Source organism: Anser brachyrhynchus (genome assembly GCF_964034855.1).
Source record: "Anser brachyrhynchus genome assembly, chromosome: 6".
In the NCBI taxonomy this organism is placed as follows: Eukaryota; Metazoa; Chordata; class Aves; order Anseriformes; family Anatidae; genus Anser; species Anser brachyrhynchus.
In genome coordinates, this window is record NC_137700.1 from 17,805,156 (window position 1) to 17,829,882 (window position 24,727).

The 24,727-nt window shown below is 40.2% G+C and overlaps 1 protein-coding gene across 6 annotated transcripts in view; it reads right to left on the reverse strand.

Annotated features, from left to right (window-relative positions):
* Nucleotides 1–7,144: 7,144 nt before the first annotated feature.
* JMJD1C (jumonji domain containing 1C) overlaps nucleotides 7,145–24,727 on the reverse strand; it is a gene marked incomplete at its 5' end in the record, with an annotated part of 157,836 nt that continues 140,253 nt past the window's right edge. For all 6 annotated transcript variants that reach the window (XM_080597428.1, XM_080597433.1, XM_080597430.1 and 3 more), the window contains 13 exons: nucleotides 7,145–8,047; nucleotides 8,401–8,532; nucleotides 13,769–13,945; nucleotides 15,873–16,012; nucleotides 17,014–17,136; nucleotides 17,963–18,093; nucleotides 18,190–18,280; nucleotides 18,736–18,904; nucleotides 19,312–19,590; nucleotides 20,042–20,256; nucleotides 20,740–20,953; nucleotides 21,135–21,262; nucleotides 22,613–22,702. In XM_080597428.1, the coding sequence (XP_080453554.1) occupies nucleotides 7,958–8,047; nucleotides 8,401–8,532; nucleotides 13,769–13,945; nucleotides 15,873–16,012; nucleotides 17,014–17,136; nucleotides 17,963–18,093; nucleotides 18,190–18,280; nucleotides 18,736–18,904; nucleotides 19,312–19,590; nucleotides 20,042–20,256; nucleotides 20,740–20,953; nucleotides 21,135–21,262; nucleotides 22,613–22,702 (1,979 nt within the window). In that variant the 3' untranslated portion in view covers nucleotides 7,145–7,957. The remainder of the gene's footprint in view (nucleotides 8,048–8,400; nucleotides 8,533–13,768; nucleotides 13,946–15,872; nucleotides 16,013–17,013; nucleotides 17,137–17,962; nucleotides 18,094–18,189; nucleotides 18,281–18,735; nucleotides 18,905–19,311; nucleotides 19,591–20,041; nucleotides 20,257–20,739; nucleotides 20,954–21,134; nucleotides 21,263–22,612; nucleotides 22,703–24,727) is intronic.

A 24,727-nucleotide genomic window follows, 5' to 3' on the forward strand; every position in this document is an offset into this window, starting at 1 on the left:
GTAAGATGAGTTCATTAGAGGAGGTCCCTTGTGCTGAATTGTAGCAGGAAACTAGTCTTTTTTTTGGGGGGGGGGGGGGGGGGAGGGGAGTTTTTTTTTTCCTGTTGGAGCAGTTTAGCACGTGGTCCCACGGTACAGCTGTGGTGAGGTAACCTGTTCCAGGTCAGCCCCAGCCCGCTGCTCTCAGTAAAGTGCGAGTTACGTTCTCCGTTGTCATCTGCCTGGCTGGCTGTTACAGGTAGTAAGTCAGGAGAGCACAGTGTTTCTATTCTTGTAAGTAACGCAAAGAAAATGGCGTGTGCTCACGGGAAGGAAATCAAATTATTTAAGCACCTATCTCATGTCACTGCCAGGGCTGTTAGCTACAGACAGACATGGCAGCTGTCTCTGCAAACAGTAGCCGTAGGAGAAAAGGAAGCAATTTTAAGCCTGGCTACCTACCTCTAAGAATCAGGAGTCTAAGCAGGGGGCAGGGGAATAGCAGGTGCCACCTCTGGTTCTTTTAGCCACAGCTGTTTGTCCTTTCACATCGCTGCATAAACAAAACACCAGATCTGAAGAAGGAAGCTACTTCTCCATAGGAATATCACCAAGTAGAGGCAAACTTTATGCTGCCACTTTGAAAGTGCCGTTGAAAATTTTCTCTCTTGCAATTCAAACATTTGTTTACTCTGTTCTTGCAGTCTGCCCACTAAACGCATGAATGCTGCTGAAAACAAACTTAAGGCAGCATGGTTTAACACTACTCCCATCAGTGGTGCAGAAACAAGAATGAACATAATGTTCTCTTTAATAGGATAGGAGCTCCTACACTGCGGTTTAAAGTACTGCTAGCATTACATGAGCCATGGGGAAAGCTATTTCTTGTACAGTGCACAGCCCATCCTAGAGGTGGAGCAGGTGATACCACTCAGGAGTCAGACCATGGCCTAGCGAACAGCTCACGTGCTCCTGGTGATGAAAGAGCCCTCCCTAGCACTGCCAGCATCTTCCTCCCTCCCTTCCACGCAGCAGTGTGGTCAGCCAGCCACAAAGCCTCCCAGGAGAAAGATGTGGGAGCAGATGGGATCATCCTTCCTGGCACCATGGGACGTTTGAAAAAAAAACATCTTACAGCTGAGAACCCGTTGAATAATGACTTTTTACAAAGTGCTTTAAATTCTGGGCAAAAAGCCAAGTGTATGGAACAAGCACAGAATATCAACTTTTCTAAGAAAGGTATGTTTTGATATGTTTAGAGCTAAGCAGTCACATGGGTCATTTAAATAATGACAAGTTATATAGAGAATACTATGACAGAACAAGTTTTAAGGATACATGGCAGTAGATCTAAGGAAATTCTGTTCAAGGTCTATCAGCAACTAGTTTATGCCCCAACAATTTAGAACTGTTTTAAATAACGACCGCCTTTCAGCTTGTTTGGGTTGCATTGTGAAATGACAAAAAGCAGCACCCAATTTTCCTTCCCTGCGCCGCTGGGTTAGTTTGCATTGCTGTTTACACACCCTCCTCCCAGGGACAGCTGTCTTTTCCTACCACCTCACCAAAAGATGGGGTTTTGAGACCTGTGCTTGGAGGAGCCGCCGTTCAGCTGCAGGATGTTCTCTCCTCCAGCCTCTGCCTGCTTTTGGACGCTGCTCCGCTTGCTGGGCATTTTGTTGCCACCGACTGCCACCTGGCGGCCGCGCGGCGCCTTGCTCGGCTCCTATTAAGCCACAGAGACCCTTCTCGTCTCTTGCAGGGTCTTTTCCTTGCTATTATCCTTCCCCATTCTTGCTAATTCCCCAGGTCCTTCAAGAGTGACGAAAAGATGCAGTATGTGAATACTGTACAGAAAGTAAGCAAAGCAATTTTCATGAACTGTAGCAGCAGCAGCAAAGTGGTAAGTTATAAATGGGCATACGCTGTAACCAAAGCCTCTCGCAGTAAGTGGAAAGGTTCCCATGGGCTTTAAATCTGATCTGCATTGTTTTATAGGACATACATAACAAAAAATGCTGCGGTCCATTATTTCAAAGTGTCTCACCAAGAACCAATTTTAACATGTGTCCAGACACTGACTTCTATTCATAGACTTTGCTTTACCACAGAAACCTCTCTTGTCTTGGAACACAGAAATATTATCCCTGTTGAATATAGCCAACATATGCTTTGCAAAAAAGAAATTGTAATTACCTGGTCTCTGACTATATCCCCACAGAACAGGAAACCAAAGAAAGGCAGCTGGGAAGCAATGTAGCGTCTCCTGGGAATAAAATCTGCAGACTGCACCACCAGTTGATACTTAAAATGACAGCTAAAACCAAAATATAGAAGTGTTGGGTTTTACATTTCAGACTTACATAAAGGGAAAATTGGATCTTGTGACCTCTTCCTCTCGAGAGCGTTTTCATTTTCAGGAACTCTTTGGCCATGAACTCCTTCCTACTTTCATGTCAATAGCAGCTCTTCAGCCATCTGCAATTCCTTTTGACCTGTTTTCAGTGAGTGACAGAGACTGCCCTATCAGAAACCCATACCTGATCTGAGTCATCTAGAAAATTGGTGGCAGCCATATAAATACAACATCTCTTCCAGGCATAGCTTGGAATAAACCCAGATTTATTTCACATCTATCCTCCCTGTTTTAAGAGAAAAACATTGAAGGCGAGTTCTTTAAAGATATGAAAATGAAAACAGGCTAGAAAAATAGATGACAAAATCCCTTGTTTATTAAGACTAAAAATACTGTAGAAAACAAACAGTAGAACTGTCTAAAAGTAACCAGAGTGGTAATGTGCTACCACAAATCAGGTAAAGCCAGACGATGTTTACCAAAACTTTCTGCCTGAATGCGATATGAAGTTTAACTGTATAAAAAAATTCATTGCTTTCAAAAGGCTCAGAGCTACAGCCATCTTTTCCCACACCTCCTTTCTCTCCCATGTTTGTTTTACAATCCAGAAGTAACCTAGACTTACCCAGGCTTTTTGTCCTGTAATCATTTGAAATGTTCCCCCTGGCCTATTTGTTGCAGGAGTCAAGGTATTATTGAGATCAAACAACATAAAATCCTTAGAGCTGTAAAAATACAGGATTTCCTGCCTTAAAGCTACTAAACCCTCCTCTTTAATTCCACTAAGGAAGCACAGAACTATGATAAAACCACATGCCCTGGGAATGGAAAAAGCAACGGGCATCTGTGTCAAGAATACAGTGTATGGTACGGTTGGAAGGTACCAGGAATGTTCACTTTGATGCGTAACAAAAATCCTGTCTACCATTTAGCTTTAGAAAGGTCCATGTTTAAAATGCAACTGTCTGCAGACAACGCATCAGGTAAAACATATCTTCAATTTGCTCTGAGGCAACATTTTCCTACTAGCTATATATAGATTGTAACTTCCTTTTCAAAACCTAGAAAAACAAATGAAAAAAGTACAGAGGTTAGTTTGTGTGCACGTCTAATGCTACAAATCATTTGCCCCTTGGTCAGAGTTTCCTAGGTCGCCCTGCTGAGATGGAAAGAAAGGGATGTGGCCATGTATGCTGCATCAGAGCAGCCCCCACGCCACTGTGTGCTCCCCCGGCCTCCGGGGGCACACGTACCATGGGAACAAAAAGACAGAGAAGGACAACTGGCACTCCTGCGAACAAAGAGCAAGTCAAAAGGTGGAAAGCAGGAGCACAGTGGAAAGCTGATGGTCTTTGAGGCAGAACTGGGGGGAGCCAGGAGGAGAAAGCGTAGCAAAGCCTGAGTGTGAGAGTCTCAACAGGGAGAGGCAGCGTATCCAGTGCGGATGTGGGGGAGAGCACAAACATCCTGCACGGGAAAGCAGCAGAATGGGGCACAGTGGCTGTGGAAGGAGGAAGGAAGGGAAATTCCCAGTTAGGGCGCAGGGCGGAGAAGGCTGTCAGTTGTGAGAGCAGGAGAGGGCTTCACAGGATGTCACGGGAGAGGGTATGAACAAAATTACCACCTACCGAGAAGGTCAGAGAGCATGAGAACGTAGCGCTGATCAGATGGAGGTTTGGTTTACACACAGAGATCTGAGCAATTTCCGTGAAGCTGCAAGAGTAAACAGATTTTCAAATCAGATTGTTACAACCCCGTATTGTTTGACGTGTAACAGGGCCCGGTTTCACTGCCAGAGATTCCAGTAATCCAGCAACTTCTGTTTGAGCTGAAACATGTACACAGACATCCACCCATGCCAAAATAGTTCAGGTCATAGCAGCCCCGCTTTGTTCTTCGCTGATTGCTTACTCTTTGCTTGTGACCTCTGCAGTTACAATAGGAAGTGCGCCCATTTAATGTACAGCTCTACCCTGGATGGCAACGAGAAAGAGCTGGAAAGGGGCGAGTTAAGGAGGGTGTACGTGGAGAGGAGCATTTGCAGTTTGGACGAGTTTGAGATGTGAACTTTCACAGGACAGGGAAAAAAAATAAAAAAGAGAAAGGAAGTTTCATGGAGAGCAAAGTAGATCAAGAGAGCTTGTTCTGAATAGGAAGGTGGTAAAAAGACAACATAGTACTTCGTGTTCTTGTTCTAGAAGTTGACAGTGTTCCTGCAAACAACTGCAGCTGTTATCGTTGAGTACTTTTGGCAACACTAGAACTGTTCAGACCACAAAACCTCCTAAAAAGTTTTTGGGAAAGGAAGATGAGAAGAACATGCCCACCAGCACAGCCTCAGAGAACACAGAAATGGTCCAGAGGAAAAAGCTAATCTGCAAACAACCCCTAACACACACACAGACACTTTCAGTCTCAGACATCAGCTATGACAATCTCACTTTGTACTGGCCTTAATGCTAACTCTGCTTCCTGCACTGATTTCCTGTATAGGAGCAGGGAGCTTAACTTCATTGTGAAGGAGCCAGAAATCTTAAGACACTGAATAAACTAAGTTTGGGAAACCAAGTATTTAAGATAACAGAATTTTGGCCTCTTTTACTGGTATTGGGAGTAGCCATTACCTTTAACATTTTTTTGTGGTCTGCTAATGCACGCAGCATGTGACTCGCAGTCTCTTTGAGTTGATGGCAGAGGCGCTTTACAGCGCTCCCCGTTGTGCTCAGTTTGTGCCACGTTTACCTTGTTCACTCGCTCCTGGCTTCTTCCCCTCCCGTTAGTTACTGGGGAAACACTGTCACTGTTGTGGGCAGTTTATAGACATCTGCAAGCGCAGCACAAAGTCAATTCAGAAAGCGATTTGCAAAATGCATCAGGTGTTTTTTACACACTACAAACCATCGGATATACCCATTCACCACGTCTTCCAAACTACTTCTGGCATGACCACCCATCAATTTACTTCACATTAACTCTACTAAGCAAATCAAGTAGATAGTTAAACTCTATAGTGACTCTATGAAGAAATCCTATTTATGCAGTTAAAACTATTTTTTTAATCTTATCAACTTATCTTTGCTAAGAAAGCAGCAAAGGTCTACTTACCCCAGTGGCTGTGCAGCATTCCACGCAGCACGGAGGCTTGATCCCATCAGTTCAGCCTCTCTCCAAAATGAGATTTTTGTTTTCAAACCTGTCAATCTCCCTGCCTTTTCTTTGGGAGGATTCTCACTGCTTCTCCACCCATTTCAACCACATTTTCGCAGTACAATGTCTTTGTCATATACTTACAGATTCACCAGCAAAGGTGGGAGAGGAACAGGTGGCCACAAAGAACTGTAATAGTCACACATGGAAGTAACAGCCTCTGTTCAGCTGCTCATTCAGATCCCAGCTGAGGTAAGAAGTTACATCTTCAGCCTCGGAGACCCAGGTGGGGATCGCTCCCCGGCTCCCTAAGTCCCGCAGGGAGGAAGGGGCAGCCTGCAGTTCCCCACGGGGCAAAAGCTCAGGCCTCCAGAAGCACTCGGGTGCTATCTGCTGAGCAGTTAGGGACAGCAAAGCACCTGGGTACGGTTAAGACGTGGAGCAGGAAGCCAGGACAGACACAGTAACTGCTTTCTGTCAGTAGCTGGAGAAACAGATTGATTCCATTCAGCTCCACTACAAAGAGGGTCCCAGCACAAAGAGTGAGCTATGATGACGCCCATGGACCGTGCCCTAACAACTGCACTTTGTGTGGGGAAAAATAAGTGGGGGGAAGAGAATCTGACCTGCCGGTCTGCAGCAGGAACGCACGTTTTGGTGACCTCAAGACACTGCACAGATGTTTCACGTACTGCACCGAAACTCAAAGAAATATTTATACTTGAGATTAAAATTCGCTCATTTACACATTCTAAACTTTAAAGGAAGTACAGCAGTCTAGTTCTGTGCTATACACAGCTTAAGTTCATTTGCTGCATGTAACTGGTTACGAACTCCAGAATCAGCTGCCAAGCACGGTAACGTTAACCCCAACATATTTCTTTGCAACTTCATATGAATTCAAACCAGTTCAACAAAGAACTTTTGGAGCCCCAAATCACCTTTGTTTCTCTTAAGATACTGTCTTAAGGCTCTCTCTTACGAAAACTCATATGCAACTACTATTTTTTTTAATCTATCAGACTTTGTCACCCTCAGAGCAGTATGTGGGATACTTACTGTCCCATTATGGCCAAACAAAAAGCTAGGTAACGGCTGCATCTAACACTTAAGACAGAAAACTAAACATTTGGATAGTTTGAATAATTCGAAAAATTTATGTACAATTTAGCTCTTCAGACAAACCTGAAGAGCCAGAATGCTGCTCAACTGCCGAACAAAATTTATCGTTATTAAATAAAAACAAACATTGTGGTGTTTTTTGTTGTTGTTGTTGTTTTTTTTTAATGTCATTATTTTGCTCTATTACTTGAGCTGCAAAAAGCCAAGATGCTATTTTTTTTCCTGTAGAAATTCCTTTCCCCCTTCACCGAAAATACATGTTGGATTATTAAAGACAGAACATAAGCAATGTTTAAATTGTTTTATTCTGAGCGAGGCTCTTTTTGGCTCAGCCATTTGAACTGTGCTCCAGCACTTCCCTTCGCAGTTTTGTTTCAAACCCAGAGAGGGCAGAACGGTGCACATCAACCACGGCAGAACATTTCAAGCGTTACAATAAGCGACACCGAAGCAGAGATGCACTGGCAATTACTGTGAATGAACGACTCGGGCTGTCACAAATATGCCACAAACATGAAGAACAAACACAACGAGACAACATTTGATAAAGTTCTTTTAATGGAAAATGTAAAACCCCTTTCAACTTCAATGTACAAAGCATGTGTAACACTTGCACTTTTAACAAATTAAAGCAAGCCAATGTTTTAAAAAAATACATCATTGAATGTATATATGTATATATTTACATAGCATATTAAGTTTAATATTTAGCTTTAAAAGTTCACATAAATTTTACCAAAATGAGACAATTTTTAAATAAATTACACCTTTTGAAAACGTTTAATTGTACACTGAATAGCTTCAATAAAATACTGAAGTGTCTGTATTTAATATCTACTTTATATACTTTATATTTTACAAAGTTTACAATTATTTGGCAGTAATTTTCAGATTATGACATGACTGCTGTGCGGACTCAGCAAGATCCCAAATGCAGGCAATAGCTGGTGTTTGTGTCCTACTCTCACAGTAACTGTCTCAATGTAGTGAAAAATATCTGAATTATTTTAGCAAACTGTACAAGTCACATTTACATTTGATCAACAATATAGCATAGAATTTTGTGTTTTTTCCAAAAATAAATACATCATCTTAAATCTTTGACATTTCACAAACTTCATGTACATTATAATACAGGACAGCAGAATGCTGCTTCATTGTTTGCAAGTCTAACATGTAATCACAGTGGCTGTGATATGAAGCTCTACCGTTGCAGTGTCATTAACAAGTAAATACGATGACTATATTTTCTTGGCACTGATGGTTTGTGAAGCTTAAATTAGTGTGCATACTGTTCATATATTAGAAAAAAATAACCTCCATTTGATGTTAACACAAAAAAGCAGAGAGAGCTTAGTTCTCTTCCATATCTTCCATTTCACTTTCATGAATCTTCAGCGCTCTCACCATTTCTTTAACTGCATGATACAAGATATTTTTAACCTGCAAGAACATCAGACATTTTAGTAAGGCTTACTTCCTAAGGAACTCCTAAAAGTAACTACATTTAGGACTAAGCTTAATGGATGTTGAAAAAAAAAAAAAAGGAAGGCTGAAGAATCAAGTCAGTGCAAAAGGAAACACCTTTTTACACATTTTAAAACATTATGTGAAATAAATAAATAGAAACAGCAATTCAAGGGAGAGTCATTTACACCCTGGCATTCATGCTGCTGCTCATTGTTATTCTGTGTGAACAGCAGCGAGGAAGTAGCTCCACGCACTGCTCCGCATTTCAATGAGCCCGAGCATGCCCTGCCTTCACAACAGCTTCCAGAGCAGAATTCATTTCCTACCTGCAGTTTATCATCATAATTGATTTCTTCCTTTGACAGCCGCAGCTCCTGCGTTAAATGAAATGACTGTACAAGATGTTCTGGAGACACAAAGTCTTCAGTTACTTGAACGCAGCTGTGAAAATTTTGCACCTATCCAAAATAAAAATAAGAGTCATAATTAGTATTTTGGGGTTGTTCTTTGGCAGGGACACCTGAGAGAAGAGTGGGACTTGAGATCTCTAAAACCACATACTTATCAGACTGAAGGATGCCTTTATACATTTTATGTAGAGAGCAATTAAGCCTATTCGACTTAGGTAAGCTGGATTCTGGTAGAAGACACACACTGAACAATAACGCATTTGCCAGTGCTCTGGCACTTCTTCCTGCAGTCAGCTCCAGCATTTTTTCAGCATACCCTGATGTGCGATTCCGCACATCCTTTTACCAGCCGTACAGGAACTGCTGCTGTGTAGCACTGCTGCGCAGCCATTTCCAAAACACCGCGCAGGCACCGCAGCCCAACGCAGCCGCAGCCCTGCCTGACAGACCAGGCTCCTTGGGCCACTTGGACACGCTGCAAGCTGCCACCAAACTCGGCCAGGCAGAACTTGCCATGCTCACTGACAAGTAATTGCTGGTCAAAATATTTAAAAGGAAAAAAGAAGCCATGGATAAAGCAGCAGGTCCCCAAAGGACAAAAACACTTCTTTTTCCTTTAACGTTTCCTTTACTGATGAGAGGAACCTGCGGAGAGAAGTGGACACCATCTCCTGCCACCAGGTCGTATCTGGAGGGTAAGAAAAAGGAAAATGCTTCCTGGTTGTAACCTATCGGCTTCTGTTCGTCTTATTCAGAAATAATATACGTTTACCATGATTCACCCTCAAACCTCTACAAATTACACCATTTCTGCAGCATGTCAAAAACCTCCCTTCCCCAAGTTCTAACAGCTGCTCACCAAGTTGTGCAACATCAATTCTGCAAACCTAGCAAGCCTCTGGGGAGCGGGGAGGGGTGCCTCTGCTACTGTAGCAAACAACAATCCCACCCTGCTCGTTAGTGATACAGGTCTGCAGATTTTAAGCTTGCATCTAGTAACATCCAGATTTTTTTAAGTTAGAGTCCTAAGTTTCTCTTGTGATGCCTGATGTTCAAACCTTCACGGCTTACACAGCTGAGGACACAGCATTTTATTTTAAAATTATTTTCTTTTTCAGAAACACTGCCAGAGTCTGACTTTATAAGGTGGTTTACCCCTTTACAGGTGAAATCCTAGAGATTAACATGTAGCTTGATGCTAGCATTGCACATCAGGCTTCTGCAACCTCATAATCATCAGGAAAGACAAGGCAGTACAGTTTCCTTCTGTGTATGCATCAAAACTGAAGCAATCCAGGAACTGAAGAGAGCTTGTTGATGCCACACGGCCTCAACTTCCGAAGAGCAAAAAAGCCACGAGTGAGGGAAGAGCTGCAGAGGTGCCACCACGAGGCGCTCAGGGAGTTTCCTAGAGCTTCAGGTGAAATGCCTGAGCTCTGTGCAGACAGGCAGCTGGCTCCAGCCCCCTCTCCTCCCTTGCAGGCTTTTCACCTGTTTCAAGTCCATACCTGCCCTTGTTTTGCTTTTCAACCCATGCAAATCCCATATGGCTCTTTCACTTTCTCCTCACTGAGACAGGATGTTACCAATTTCATCTCGCTGCCTCCCTTCATCAGACAGCTGACAGTATTCACTGCTGTCACATCATTCATTTTGCTGTGCCTTAAATGTTCCCAGCCAGTGCCTGTCTTATTGGTCTTTGGGGGGATGACAGAACGTACCTTGCCTGTCTGGTGCTTAACATGGGAATGCCCCGCTGACAGCCCATAGGCAGTTCTACTTACACAGATTTAGAATGCCAGCCGCCATCATGACACACTCATAAATATGTTTAGCAACGATTCCCCTGAGGTTCGCAGGGCAAGGACTACAACACTCCCACGACTGTGCCAGTTCCAGCTGAGCTGAGAGCGCGGCTTCACACTCAGCCCACGTGAAGCAGAGATTTTCCTGCAGGGCGCAGGAGATGGGTGAGCATCTGAACAGCCCCAGACCTCAGCCAGGCTGGAGGAAAGGGCGGTCCAACCCACTGCCGCAGCTCCTCGCTGCTCAGCTGCCTCCCTCCTGTCCTCACGCTGTGCATCAGCCATTTCCTGCAGGGCCAGACCCCAGGGCTAGCGCGCAGCCCGGCAGCTCTGCATACGCAGCTCCCAGGCCTTTAGCATACCTGCTTATCCTAACATCTCCAGGATGTCCTATTACCTGCAGCATGTTATTTTGCAATATATAATTCCGCTGTTAATCAAGATAATACAATTATAAAAAACAACATTATAATAACCTGTTCTACTATAACAATTTTTGCATTTAGTCTGAACAACACATTTCCACCACCGACTCAAGTCTTGCTATCTTTCAATTTATCGCTAAAATATTTTGCAAATTTGGATAAGAATCACCAAATTAAAACCAAGGAGGACATCCCTGGAGGAAGACTGTGATACAGGCTGACCCAGAATGGAGCTGCAGAAAGAGCATATCCTTCAAAAGAACAAGAACAAAGGCATTTTTTTTTAGCTAGGAATGTTTGCTGAAGAGCTGAGGGCTCGTTGTTGCAAGCGCTGGAGAAAGAATGAGACCCCAATATTAGCAAAGCAGGGGACACTTCTGAGCTCCTCTATCTGTACAGCCAAGAAGGAGACCAAAAACCTACAGAGAAACACTCAAGGTACATTAAGGGAAGCATCCATAATACAGAGACTAGTCCAACACTACACCCTAAATCCCCTCACCCCCCTTTTTTTTTTCCAGGAAGCAAGAGGAATTGTTTATGCTACTATAAAATACTAACAAGTTACTTTAAGCCAGATGTTAATCCACAGAAGCTGGAAAGAAAAAAGGATATATAAAAAAACTAAACAACCTCCCCCACATTAAGAGCAGTAAAATTCTAGATCAGCATGTCGGAATAAGTATGAGACAACAAACCTAACAGGTTCCAGGATAAAAGTGTCTGACTACACCACACAGTGATCACAGGCAACTGGGCTCCCTAGCTCCACACATTGCCCTTATTTCCTCTGTTCCACAACATTACAGATAAGCAAATAAAAATAAAAATGCTGATTTACCACCAAATTTACTATCAACTGTCATCCAGTTTTAGTTATTAAGGATTCATGATGTGCATGTAAATCTGAAACACTTAACATGTAAACCTGAAATGCTTAACATGTAAACTTAACCCGGTACGTATTCTTGTTCAGACTTATTTTTAAGCGTTTAAATGTGCTTTGTATATATGAAGTGTTGGTGCTGATCCCTAAGGTCAGTATTTATGCATCTCTATAAAGAAAGAGTACTATACATGTACATGAAAGAACACGATGCTTTCATTTCCTCCTACGTGGCAGATTCACAGGAACTTACTGAAGATGAAAAGGTTCTCAGCTTCACCCACTACGGTTTTAAAAACACCATGTTATTAACTCCTTGGTGCCAAAAGCGAGCATTACCACTTCAAAAGCAATTTGGAGTTTGAAGCCAACGAGATAAAGATAACAGTGGTCTTATTTTTGGCCCTGAAACCTGCAAACTCTAGGGAAGCCTGGAACAGTCCCACAACTTCATGTTTTGTATTCTGCATACCTTATATAAATGCCTCATGCTACGTAAAACGATTTTCCTAGTATGTTTATGATTTTCTGTGCGTTCCCTTTTCAGTCTATCTGGGATGATCTCCCTTGTTTCAAGAGATCAGAGTAAGGTTAATGGAGAATGCAACACAAATCCTACTGACTATGGGAATCCAAACTGCTTTAACCTAACGAGAGCTAAGAATATCAGCAACGCCAGACATTCCTTCACCTTTTTGTAAGGGCTTAGAAAGTGCCAGCCACTGGAGACACGGCACGGGGAAGGCAATCTACAACCCAGTATTTGGGGTTTGTCTTTTTGTTTGCTTGCTTGCTTGTTTTGTTTGTTTTTGGTGCAAACAAATCCACACAGATCATCTAGGGTTAACACAGCCATGTGAAACTCAATGATGAAGGAATCTAGTCTGGGTAAGATACCTGTTGCTTTCAATGGACAAGCAACTGCAATAGCCAGCAGACGGATTAGGGACATTACACTTGTCATCACTACAACCCAGTCATCTCTTTTTTTTACGCAGAAAACCCCAGCACTCTGGTCACGGTGACACAGCAAGCCACTGCTCCCTCTGTGCTCAGAAGAGCTGGCAGCTGATCTGCAGATCAGAAACGAAACCGTGGCGTCTTCAAAAAGGCCTCACCTCGCTTGAAGCCAAGTGCAGATCACTGATGAATCTTTAATAACAAGATGGTTTACAACCCCTACTGCAGGGAGGGGATGCTCCTCATTCCTTGATTGTCAGCTACCTAATTATTGGTGCTTGACAGCTGGCAAGGCAGCAAGAAAGCAGGCTCCCTTTCCTGTTTTAAAAGGACAAAATTCATATGGGGGAGGGGGGACAGACGGACGGACTAGAACAATCCAAAAAAATCACATGTGAACAATCATGCTTTCTTCCGCTTTCCACCAAAGAGGTGAAATTTGCAGACTGTGAGGAAAAAAAAAAGTAACAAGATTTACGTGCAGGGAGGACTAAAGCTTGCTGCACAAATTCATATACCTTTCTGTGAAACTACTCTATTAGCAGTACTTTCGCTTACAGAACTGAGAAAAAAATATCAGCCTAGCTCTGCCAAAGCTGAACCACTCCTGATGGCAAGAAGAGTTGCTGAAGGGACAGTGCTAACTCCTGGTGATTGATGTACCTTCCTCTGTGGATAAAGGAACTCAATATGGTGCACAAAACCAACACCCAAACCCTGTTGCATAACCATCTTGTTAATTAAACACAAACTTTCTCCACAATTCCCTATAGCTAAAGGCAGAAAACAAGAGGACACTTGACATCTAGGTGTTCATCCTTCTGGGTTCCTTCCCCCTGCCTCTCCAGGGGTTAAGTTACCTTGGGTTTAGAAGAAGACAGATTAACTTAACACTCTCCTAAGTAGCACCAGTTTATTTAGAAAGTTACTCATGAAATAAGTGAAGAAAGTAATTAATAATAGTCTGATCATTTTTCATTTTAGAAGAAGAATGAAACAGTATTTCAAATGTTTGAATTGTTGTTTGTTAGTACTGGCTAGTACTAGGCTAGTACAAACAGATAGAGCTTGTAACACATTCCTATACTCTGTTACCACGAAGAAAATCTAACCTGAAAACAAATGCAGTATGTTTTTGAAAAAAGTTATTTTATGACATTTATGTTATGTTATTTAATCCTGTATGTCTTTAAACCTGCGTATTTTACCTGATGAAGTGCTCCTGCTGGTAGAATAATAGCATCACCAAGAAACTGAATAACCGTACAGGTTTTTACTCCATATTCTTCAAGAAGTCTTTGGCGAAGCTTTTTGTTCACATACCAACTCTGATCACGTATTGGATCATGCTCTGGTAAAACTTCTAAGCCTTGCTCTTTTGCTATCTGTAAGTACAGAAAGGATCCCAAGTTACTTTTATAAGAAGCTGAACCTTTTGCTACTTAAATTGTACATGTACCGAAGTATACTTAACTTACAAAGCTACAGTACTGCTCATGATGGACAATGAAAAATAATAAATAAAAAAAAACTTCCTGACAAAGCATTAGACTTAAACATCAACAACCTTTTCTTATGAAGTTAACCACAAAGGAACAAGTATTACCCTTAATCAATTGCTAACTGATGAATCACAGTGACTACAGAAAAAAAACAAAACATATATCCAATCCACCTGTCATGACTCCAGAGACAATTATCTCATGGAAAACATACATTTTTTATTCATAATAATGTTAAATATACTTAATTATGTGATGCAGACCTTGAAACTGTTCCTGTGCACGAATCACCTCTCTCCTGTACTAAATGAGTTACTGAGATTTTCTCTCTTATCAGCAAAGTGGTCCCGGGGTCTATTCATCAATTCATCTCCAATTATGTATTTCAAAAATACCACCACACCAAAAATAGAAGGCGTCATGAGATTCAGTTCTGGATACCATGGCAAGCTCTGGTAGCAAATGACAAACCTAGTGACACAGCATCTAAAATACTTCTTTCTGTTTTAAATCTGTTGCTCCAAGAGTTCCACAGTGCCCCTTAATTGCTCTAAAGAAGAAACTCTGAATAATATGCATTGTCCACCCATTCCCTTGTGTTCACTCTTTTGTTCACCACAGCCACCCCCAGCTTTCTTGTCCAAACCTAAGAGCCACCACCTCTACTTTAGGAGCATCAAGTTTTTGAATATACAGAAAAGACTGGATGTACAGTTCATATTTTCCTGGAATTAGCTGTAATTTTGTTCTTTAGTGCTCATTTTTCCCCACAGTTCAGCTTGCCAAAGAGCAAATGTTTGAGTCACCAGCGGACAGATGCCATGGGACTGAAATACAGGTTTACAGTCCAAGAGAATTTTTACTGCTGAATTTCCTATGCTTTTCCGGCTTGTGGTAGAAACGTTGGTCTCCAGATCGTTTATGGCCCCCTTTTCTTTACCCAGCTAAAACTCATCTAAATTAATGCCACAGCAGAAAACAGTTAAGATTTCTTTTGGTGATTTTTCCTTGAGCAACCGCTTCAGTTTTATATTAGCGATTTGAGGTCATCCATCAAGACCACCTTCTAGAGTGTGAAAACTTGCTAAAGGCAGGGCTCAGAAAATCGCTTCCAACATGGTATCTCTAAATGTACTGGCACTGATCGTTGCCTACAGCCCAATGGTGACCATCGGTCCTACGTTGTAAGTAGTGACCTGGGAGGTTCTAAGGTGGCTCTGACTTGTTTATCACATGCTGAATAAAGAATATCCGTGCAGTAGGTCATGTTGTAGAATTTTGTCCTTGGGTACATTATCCCCACTGCTTTCATGTTCATTAAGAGACAAGGCAGTTTTTTTGTCTGAGCTAATGAAGACTGGTCACTAAGAAGATCAGTGGTTGCTGGATTGCAGGTTTTTTTTGTTTTTAATGGGAAAATTCACAAATTATTTCAGCATTTGGTAACACAAGCATTGGGGAAAAGCAGTATCATTTAAATGCTAGTAAATAATAATAATTTTTAAAAAACATTACATTAGAAAAGAGAATTACATAAGAATAATCTCTATGTTCTCCTGAACCTTCAGACTACCTGTAACTCTTAACAGATGAGTACGTACCATGTTATGTATTTCATTCATTGACTGATGCAGCAGGTTACCCATATATCCATATATATCCTTTTATATCCATAATTTATGGATATAAAAGAAAGAATTTTGCTTCCTCCCACCTTGCATAGCATAGGGGTGGGTTTGGAGGTTTTGCCCCACACCCCCTTTAACAGTTATTTAAATTATATTCATAAAATATCCAGTGTAAATCTAACCTTTTGCAGAAATTCCCTTATCTTGTCAGCATCTTTGCCAGCATAAATGTGCCATAAAGCACCAGGTAATTCACTTGAATCTTTCAACCGCTTCCTTAAAAGGTCATCCAAATCTTCTTCTTCAAACTTCTTCAGTACTCCTAGGATTTTACAAAAATATTTTTCAAGAGTGAGACAGTGGAAGAACTGAAACAAAACATCTTTTCATATTTGTCGCGTGCGACTATGCAGATAAAAGTTTGGTGAACACAACAGAATGATCTTTTTGTTCATCTTCTTTAATTAGAAAGTTGTAACATGAATGCTGTAGTTACCTTTAAAGCCACATTTAATTTTTAAACTCCCTTTTACATCTCTCAAATTTGTTAGAACACGTTTCTCCTACCAGAAATAAATAAGCAGGGTTGGGACCAAAAAATTAAAAGACAAAAAAGGTGTTCTTCTGCAGTCAGTAGTAGTAGCAGTGTTTTCCATACCGTTCTGCAGCAGCTAGTCAATAAACTAGACTTCCCCCCCCATTTGCTGAAGTTTTGCTGGTATTAACTCGCTGCATACACAAGCAACTCCAAAGCAAGTAAAAGACAGCAAACCTTACACTGCAGTTCTATTAGTTGCACCCTTAATCTACATTTGCTGATTATGGAATCAGAGGACAACAGAGCAGGGAAAGGAAATAAAACTATTTCAGTGATTTAAGGACTTTCACATAGGCAATGAACCTCATACAGAGAGCTAACATACACCAACTTAAGCTCCGCAGTGCTGAAAAATTACATTATAGCCCAAACAGAATAAAGCAAACACAGTGCATCCATACGGAGCAGAATAAACAGAGGGTTTGGCAAATACATCATCCTAACATTAGAACTTTCTTTAGCTCTACCAGCCCAACACAGGAATGGAACATCAATTACAGGTAATAGCATAAATAGATAAATAAATAAATAAATTTAAAGAGTTTGAAATACAATGTCATAATTCATAAACTGCAGTGTATTTTAGGCAGAATTTATTTGCTGAAAAATCTTGAGACAATGAAGCTCCCAAGTTTAAGCTAGTACTTCATGCACTTCAAGAAAGCATTGTCAAATTTAAAAGTGACACATTCAGTCTATTTACACCTATTTACAATGAGCTTTACCTGATTTGGAAAGTACACCATTTCCTTTTGCTATGCCAACATAAACAAGGATGTTCACTACATCAGAAACTTCAATATGGAGATTTGTAGTTCCTATATCATGGTCTTTAGTAGCAGCCACACCTATGTTACAAATAAAAATTTGAGGTAAAATTAAAGTCAATACAAAGGAAATCAAAGCCTTAATTTTATGCCTGGCTATAAACCAAGTTCCTATTTAAAATAAATCCCCAAAGAGGAAAATTAAGTTTAGTTCTAAGAGGTGAAAAAATATATGCTCAAGTCAAAAGGACATGTCAGAACACTACGCCTTAGAGCAGTATTACATATAACTGTCATAAATGACTCAGTTCTTCAGACCAATTCTTGATCGCTATCTTTAATGTGTTCATTTTAAAGGACATCTGGATTTATTTTTATTTTTTATTATCAAAGCTATGATGCCACAAATTACAACTCATTTCTTATGCTATTAAAACAATTTGTAAACCAGAATTGAACAAGCTTGTTTGCAAAAGAAGTAGCAGCTGGAAAAGGTCTGAGGGAAACAATCTTTTTAAAGAGATCTTTGAGTGTACAATATACAACACAGATAAAAATTACAAGAAAAGTTCTGAGATTTGTTTATGACTAGAATTATAAACACTAATACTTCATGAAGTCCCTTGTCATATGGAATTACTGAAGATGGGAACTCTTTGTGAAAAGTAACTAATCATTTATCTCCTTCAGAAGACTGTAACAGCACAAGAAAAGACAAACGCAGAAGCATATAAACTCTCATGGCTGAGGTACACGTACTGTTAACGTCCCAGTCAGTAAAGGATTTCTCCAACGTTCAGTCAGTAACTATCCTCTAAGCAAGCTCAGCTTTCTATCAAGCACTAACAAATGATATCTATAATTTTAAGGGAAGAGGTTAACTGCTACAATTCTAGGGCTTACTCACCATATGCACTGCATAGTCTGGGTCCCAAATCTGGACGGACAAAAAATCCTGGCAGATGAGAAGCCAAATTTAGTTTTCCTTCTGGACTACAGTATTCAGGCAAGGGTAAACTTTTCAGTAAGTCCTCATATCTGGAGAAAAAAAGAAAAAATAATTTGTGTCATTACACAGAGAGAAAAAAAAACAACAGATTGACTTAAGAATATCTAAATATTAAACTCCAATACCTTGCTGGCATCATAGCCTTGAAATCTTCACCAGAAGGCCAATCTTTCAATTTTAGTAGAGCTGTTTCCCCATTTTTTACTTTCTGCCGTTCTGCAAGTAACACAGAAATTACTAAGAACTAATACGCCACAGGTGTTTTACTTTATTCAACTAAAACATATAACTGAACTATTAAGCTGTATATAAAGGCTTCATATGTAAAACGGGATTATTAAGTTAGAGATTCAAGAAAGACACAAAACACACTCAAGTAATTAAGGAACCGGTGAAGTTATTCATTTTCTTAGTCAGACCTAACCGAGGAGATGGTATATTAGTGTATCTTGAATTCTGCAAAGGTACAAAATAGAAGTTTTCATCACATTCTCTTGAAACAGATTATCTAGAGCTTTCTTCTTAAATTAATTTCTTCAAAGTCTTAAGATCCAAAATAATGCTTTAAATTGCAGTTTCTAACATTGACTGTGTTTAGAATCTATGGAACAATACAGGATAATAACTAAGCTTATAATGATCTTCCATGATAGTAATTCAAAACAACATACTTGAAACATCTTCAAAACCATCCCAGAACTCTTTGACGTTGGTGTTTGAAATAATACTGTCTTTGCAATTCAAGATATCAGCTTGCTGGTTTCCAAAATCTAGACTAATTGACTCAGCTTTCCACAGGCTGAAATTCATTTTCTTATGCATACCGGACACAAGAACAGGCTGTTAGAAAAAAGAAAAAGAAAAAAAAGTAGTAATTATCCTTTATAAAGAAAACACCTCCTTGAATTAAAACTATAATACAAATCTATCTGAAATGTACACTGAAGGCTCTGGCCACACTGAGCTGTTACAGAAACTTCCATCAGCAGCAACCACACCCAAGACATCACACGTCTTTTCAGAGGTTCCATCTCCGTAGCAGTGGTTCCTTATTCATTACTAACAGTTAAGTGAGGTTTCAACTACACAAGGTTCGTATGTGGAATATACCTGACTAGCTTTTGCCCACTGTAATAAAATGTGCTAACAACATGTTTTCAAATGTGGAGTTACACAAACTGTCCTGTAACATGTTCTCCAGAGTTCATACTGAGGTCACTTTATAGACCAAACTGCTCAATACCTACCCTCCCCTGTTTCCAGCACTCTTTGAAAAGCTTCCAGTTGTTAATGTTTTTATGGTCTCTGAGCCACAAAACATGCTTATCGCAGATCCAAGAATACTGAATATCACTGTACAACTTGTTGCCGTCATCCTGAATACATTTTCTGTCATCCTTTGGCTCATCTTTTATTTCAGATTTTACATTTATCTTTGGTGCTCTATTTGGTGGAATCTTGTTTTCTACCACTGAAGCAATTATGTCATCGAGAATGTTTGGCATAGTCCGTCCACTCTTGCCACTCTATTAGAAAACAAACAGAAGTGTGTTTAAACAATGTGAAAGCAAATAAAATTAATGTGATACCTTTTTTTCTGGATGACTGACATTTCATTGTCAATTAAAAGCTTACAGTTATATACTTTCTGTGTAGAAAACCACAAGCTTTCTTACATGGAACAAGTTGGAAATATACAGTTAAAACAAAACTCAAAATATTAGAATCTTCCTTCATGTTGCCAAGTAAATGCTTTATCTAACTTCACAGACATTTTCTTCATTATACATATAAATTATCACTAAACACATATACTTTAAGCAAACATGTATGCGCATATATACATACAAGTGCTAATTCCTTCGAGAAAACTTGGAAAAAAAAGGCAATACACCTGTCACTACTTTAACTACCAGAACAAAATGTCATACATTTTCAAATCCTGAAATAAAAAACATGCATCTTGTAAACACTTACTGCTGTTCCTGTAGAGTAAACTGGAGCAAAAGCAATACCAGCATCTGTAGAACCTAGACGCAGTTTGCCTGCTGTTGTTGTTAACAAATCCCGTAAGGTTGAGCCCTGCTCATTGTTCTGGGATGCAGGAGGGGAGCTTCTACAGTTTTGGGACTCCAAATTATCCTGGTCTTTCTCCTCCTTTGAATGTTTTCCAGAAGGACACTCTTTGTTCTCTAAAACAAAAAAAAATCATTGGGAGTTTACACTGGTGTATCATGAGGCAGGCATAGGCACACTGGTACCCTGCATTTTATAGTGCTCATTAATATACTGTAGCACTAGCGCACCTGAAAACACACCAGAAGATGAACTAGATCCTTCAAAATGCAGACAAACACTGTGACCATGAAAAGGCCTTCCTCAGCATCTCAGACATGCAGCTGAGTGAGTACCTGTCACAAATGAGAGATGCTGTAGCTGGAAATACTGCCATATTACACATGCATTCCACCAGTGGCTTCTCTGGTAACTAATTTTGATGCCACCAGGAGAAGGCATTGAAGTTTCAAGACTCAAATTACGGGGAAAAAGAGCATCATCTTTTCTTTTTGCTGAACAGAAAATAAGAGTGATTTTTCCCTAGTGCATTGAATTACTTTATTACTGGTGCCCCCAAAATCATGCACATGGTATAACAATATCAAGCATATACCTACCTTTCTTTTCTTCTCTGGCTTTCTGCTCTGCAAGATCAGCTAACCAATGCAGCGGTGACTGCGATTCAGGGGGTGTTAACTTGCTGTCTGTGCTCACATCACTCCTTGGACTTGTATTACCATTTGTCTCAGACTTTTGAGGGGTATTCTGCTGTTGAGACTCAGGCATGCACAGAGAAATTTTATTACTGTGATTAAGGACATTCTGCAAAACCTGTAAAGAACAAATTTATTTTTAAGTATATAACATTGCCTTAATGTATTTCAAAGACACCGATATCATTTAGACATTGCATATGCAAACTAAAACTTGGCTGATACTGTTCAAATATGAAAATCCACAAGTAACAGAACATCTGAACAGACAGCCGTGTATACACACATTTTGGACTCACCTGAGACACACCATTCATTGCAGGGAGCTTGCCAGCTTGCATGTTCTGCTTGCTGGTACACTGACAATGGGATTTAATTTCAAATTTTTCTCTAATATTGTGCATAGCATCTAGAAGATCTGTCAAAACTAGAAGACAATTAAGAAGGAAGACATTAGCTGTTCTTGTCAATCGTTTTGTGGCCTTCTGTACAATACACGCTGTGATAAGATGCTACCCGCAAACCTTTTAAAAACACAAGCTATTAAAAATGCTAAATTTAACACTCAAAACTACTATAAAAGGACTGTCCACTTTACCATAAAGCTCACATTGAAAGAGCCAAGATCTTGAATTAAATAATTGCATACTACTCTTTTGAGTAATATAAACGTCACTCTGCATTCCCATCACGTGGTATGCAACAAGCCAGCCATTCATTATTTACTCCTCATTGTTCAACAGGTGCAGTGTTGCTTCATTTAATAAAACCATCAAACTACAACAGACTGAAGTGAGCCATATCTTGACAAAAAAAAATTAGTATGTAATCATGTAATTTAAGACTGTTTGGTAATGGATATGCACAGAAGAACAAAACTGAGGTTACGCAGGCAGTCTTCACTGTGCCATTTCCAGATGCACGGTTCACTTCACAATTTAAAATTAAAACCAGTTTCAGAATGGAGCCTGTTCTGGGGAATGTCACAATTTGAATATATTATGGAATCTAACCAGCCTTTATTTCTACCTGAACTAACATGTAACAAACCATAAAAATAATGACTGGATCTGTATTTCCAGCTTAAAACACTTTGGAATTTATTTAACAAGTTTAAAGGCGCACTTGGGTTTTCTATTCTCTGCTCTGTATCGATGCTACCAGAGATTACAAAAACAGTGCTAACAATGACCACACCTAACCATGCTTCTTTATAAGGCTTGGATATAAGCAAAATTCTGAACTTTACTGGGTTTAGGATTACTGCTAGTTTTTCATTAATTGCAAGCTCCTTCACTGCTTTCTGCCTTATGATGCTCGATCAGACTTCCAACCAAGAACAGAAAACAAATTTCACAGTATGTGATATAAATGAACAGTGAGAAACAAATCGCCCCTAAACTGGTTCCCCATAATGCTCCTTGATAGCACTGTTCTAAAATTTTCTTTTAACAGATGAGGTCAGATTCATTAGTACATTCTGGCTTCTTCATTCTACTTTGGAAAGGTACAAAACAGTCTCAACAAACACCCTGAATTTCTACGCTGCCTATCGCCAAACCCCTTCAGACACCTGTCAGCCTACATCTCCTCCTCTCTTCTTCATCTGTGCCCCTCGCTGTTCAGCTGCCCAGAATCACTTGCCTTCCTGCGATGATTTGACACAGTTTGCAGATTTCTAAATGGCAAATGAGAAGTTTCAAGAAGCTACTGTGGCCTCTCTTCACAGAAAGACCTGGGAGAAAAACACATCTTGCTTGTTCACAGGAGGTCTTACCAGAGCCTGGAATAATTTGTGTTGGCATCAGGTGTTTGTGATCATGAGGCTGTCCCTTCACACACTTCATCCAGGCATACAACTCCTTATCTGTAAAATAACATTGCCAATTGTTTTACTTTACTTACAATGATACACAGAGATAACATATTTGGATTGGTTTTAGTTAGAAACAGTTTTTTACACTCTGTAAGCCTTTTGTACTGGTATCCTACATGACAGGTATTTGCATACAACAGCTACTTTTCAAAGAAAATAAAAGAATAAAGGAGTTTTAATACTACTGAAATCTAAAATAGCAGCATTTGTAATGTAGACCCTTATCAATAACCGTAGAGCTTTCAAGTATATTCCATTTTATTAAATTTAGGGAGCTGCCAACTAAAAGTGGCTGTCCTCCACCCAGAGAGGGCTGATCACACCAAGAAGATGGATTTTCAACTGAATTGATTCTCTGATCTGGCCCTACCGTGCAGCTGCATTGAAGTTACTGGTGGCACAAAGGAGAAGGAAGTTGCATCATGGATTTCTGTCAGATTAAAGCAACCATGAAACCACAAGTGTGTATGTACTGGTTAAGAATCATTTGTGGCATCAGGGAGGGCCGAGCCAGTGAGAGAGAGAGAGGCTCTGCACAAAATTTCAGAAAGACTGTCCCTGCCAGAAAAAAGTGCAGTGTAAAGACAAGACAGAGAGAGAATGAGAGTGAAAAATGTCTGTCCAAGCAACCGGTCACCGATCTGCTATGTGATTTTGGGCAGCAAAAGGAATACAGTTTCTCTCTCAATTCCCAGTCTTACATCCACCCCATTGAACTGCTCCTTTTAAGAGATTCTTCAAATCTTTTTACCAGTTTGCTCAGCTCTTCACTTAGAAATGCAACTTAAAGGGAATACACCAAAAGATGCAGGGAGGATGTTTAAAGTATTATTTTCTTTCTGTAACATATACACATCCTATCAGATGTTCCTTTCAGACAAGTAGTAGACTCGTTAGCTATAAAACTGAACATGGACATAAATCAAAATAATGTAACATATGCATGCATCTCCCTAATGTATTTTATCACTAAAATGCCGTAACAGAGCATTCCACTTGATGGTGCCAGGAACTGCCTGAAGGTAACAATGGAAGCACATTCATCTGTGTACTGAAGTAATAAGAGAAGTCATTGATAAATACCTAAATATTGAATATTTAAACCTCTAACATTCCTGCTGAAGCAGCAGGAAACCAGTGTATTCTCCATTACATCTAGCAACTGTAAAAACAACTACCAGTTCCAGGAAAAATGGTGTAATATAAAGTGGTATTATATAGAGAAGGGTGGGTGGTTCTCAACTTTGTAAGAGTGCCAAAGTAGAGGTCTGCTTCACACGAACCCTACAGAAGTATTAGAAATAAAACTGCAGAGAGGGAAGATAAACTTCTGCATGTAATGCTGTGATGAACAGTAAGGAAAAAGTCTTCCCTGCTGGAAGACTGAAAAGAAGCCTGCTTCTGTATACTGTTTTTTTAAACTTTGAAGACATTTTACTAAAATTTTCCTGGCTGGTTAACACACACACACTATAAAAAGCCTCTGACTGCATGTTCCCACTAGGGTAAATAACATTCAGAGTATATCCCAAGCCACGTCAGATGGATGTACACACATGCGCACACACAGACTTAAGCCAGTTAAGGGCTGCTGGAGCAGCCTCCCACATGAAAGCACTAAGGACTGCGCTCAGTGTTGGAAAACACCAGAGTTAGTTCCCTAGAAACTTCAGGCTTTGATGAAAATCTCAGAGAACATCTTACAACCGCGGTGTAGGAGGTCCCTCACTGACAGCCAAGGACAAAGTGGATGGGAGTCTCTGCATTTACTAAAGGTTTGCCATCTAATACTTACACATTATTTTACTAACATCTCACATATGTGACATTATGTTGCTATGACAAACATGGAAATGCTTTTCAAAACAGCATTATATTTTAATCTGTTCCTGGCACAATATTTCACTGCAGTACTGTGCCAGGGCACAACGCCTGCCACCCAGGGGAAGGCAGCTCTTTTGAATAACTAGCCTGAGCAGGAATGTTACAGCAGGGAGCTGAATGACCAGATCAATC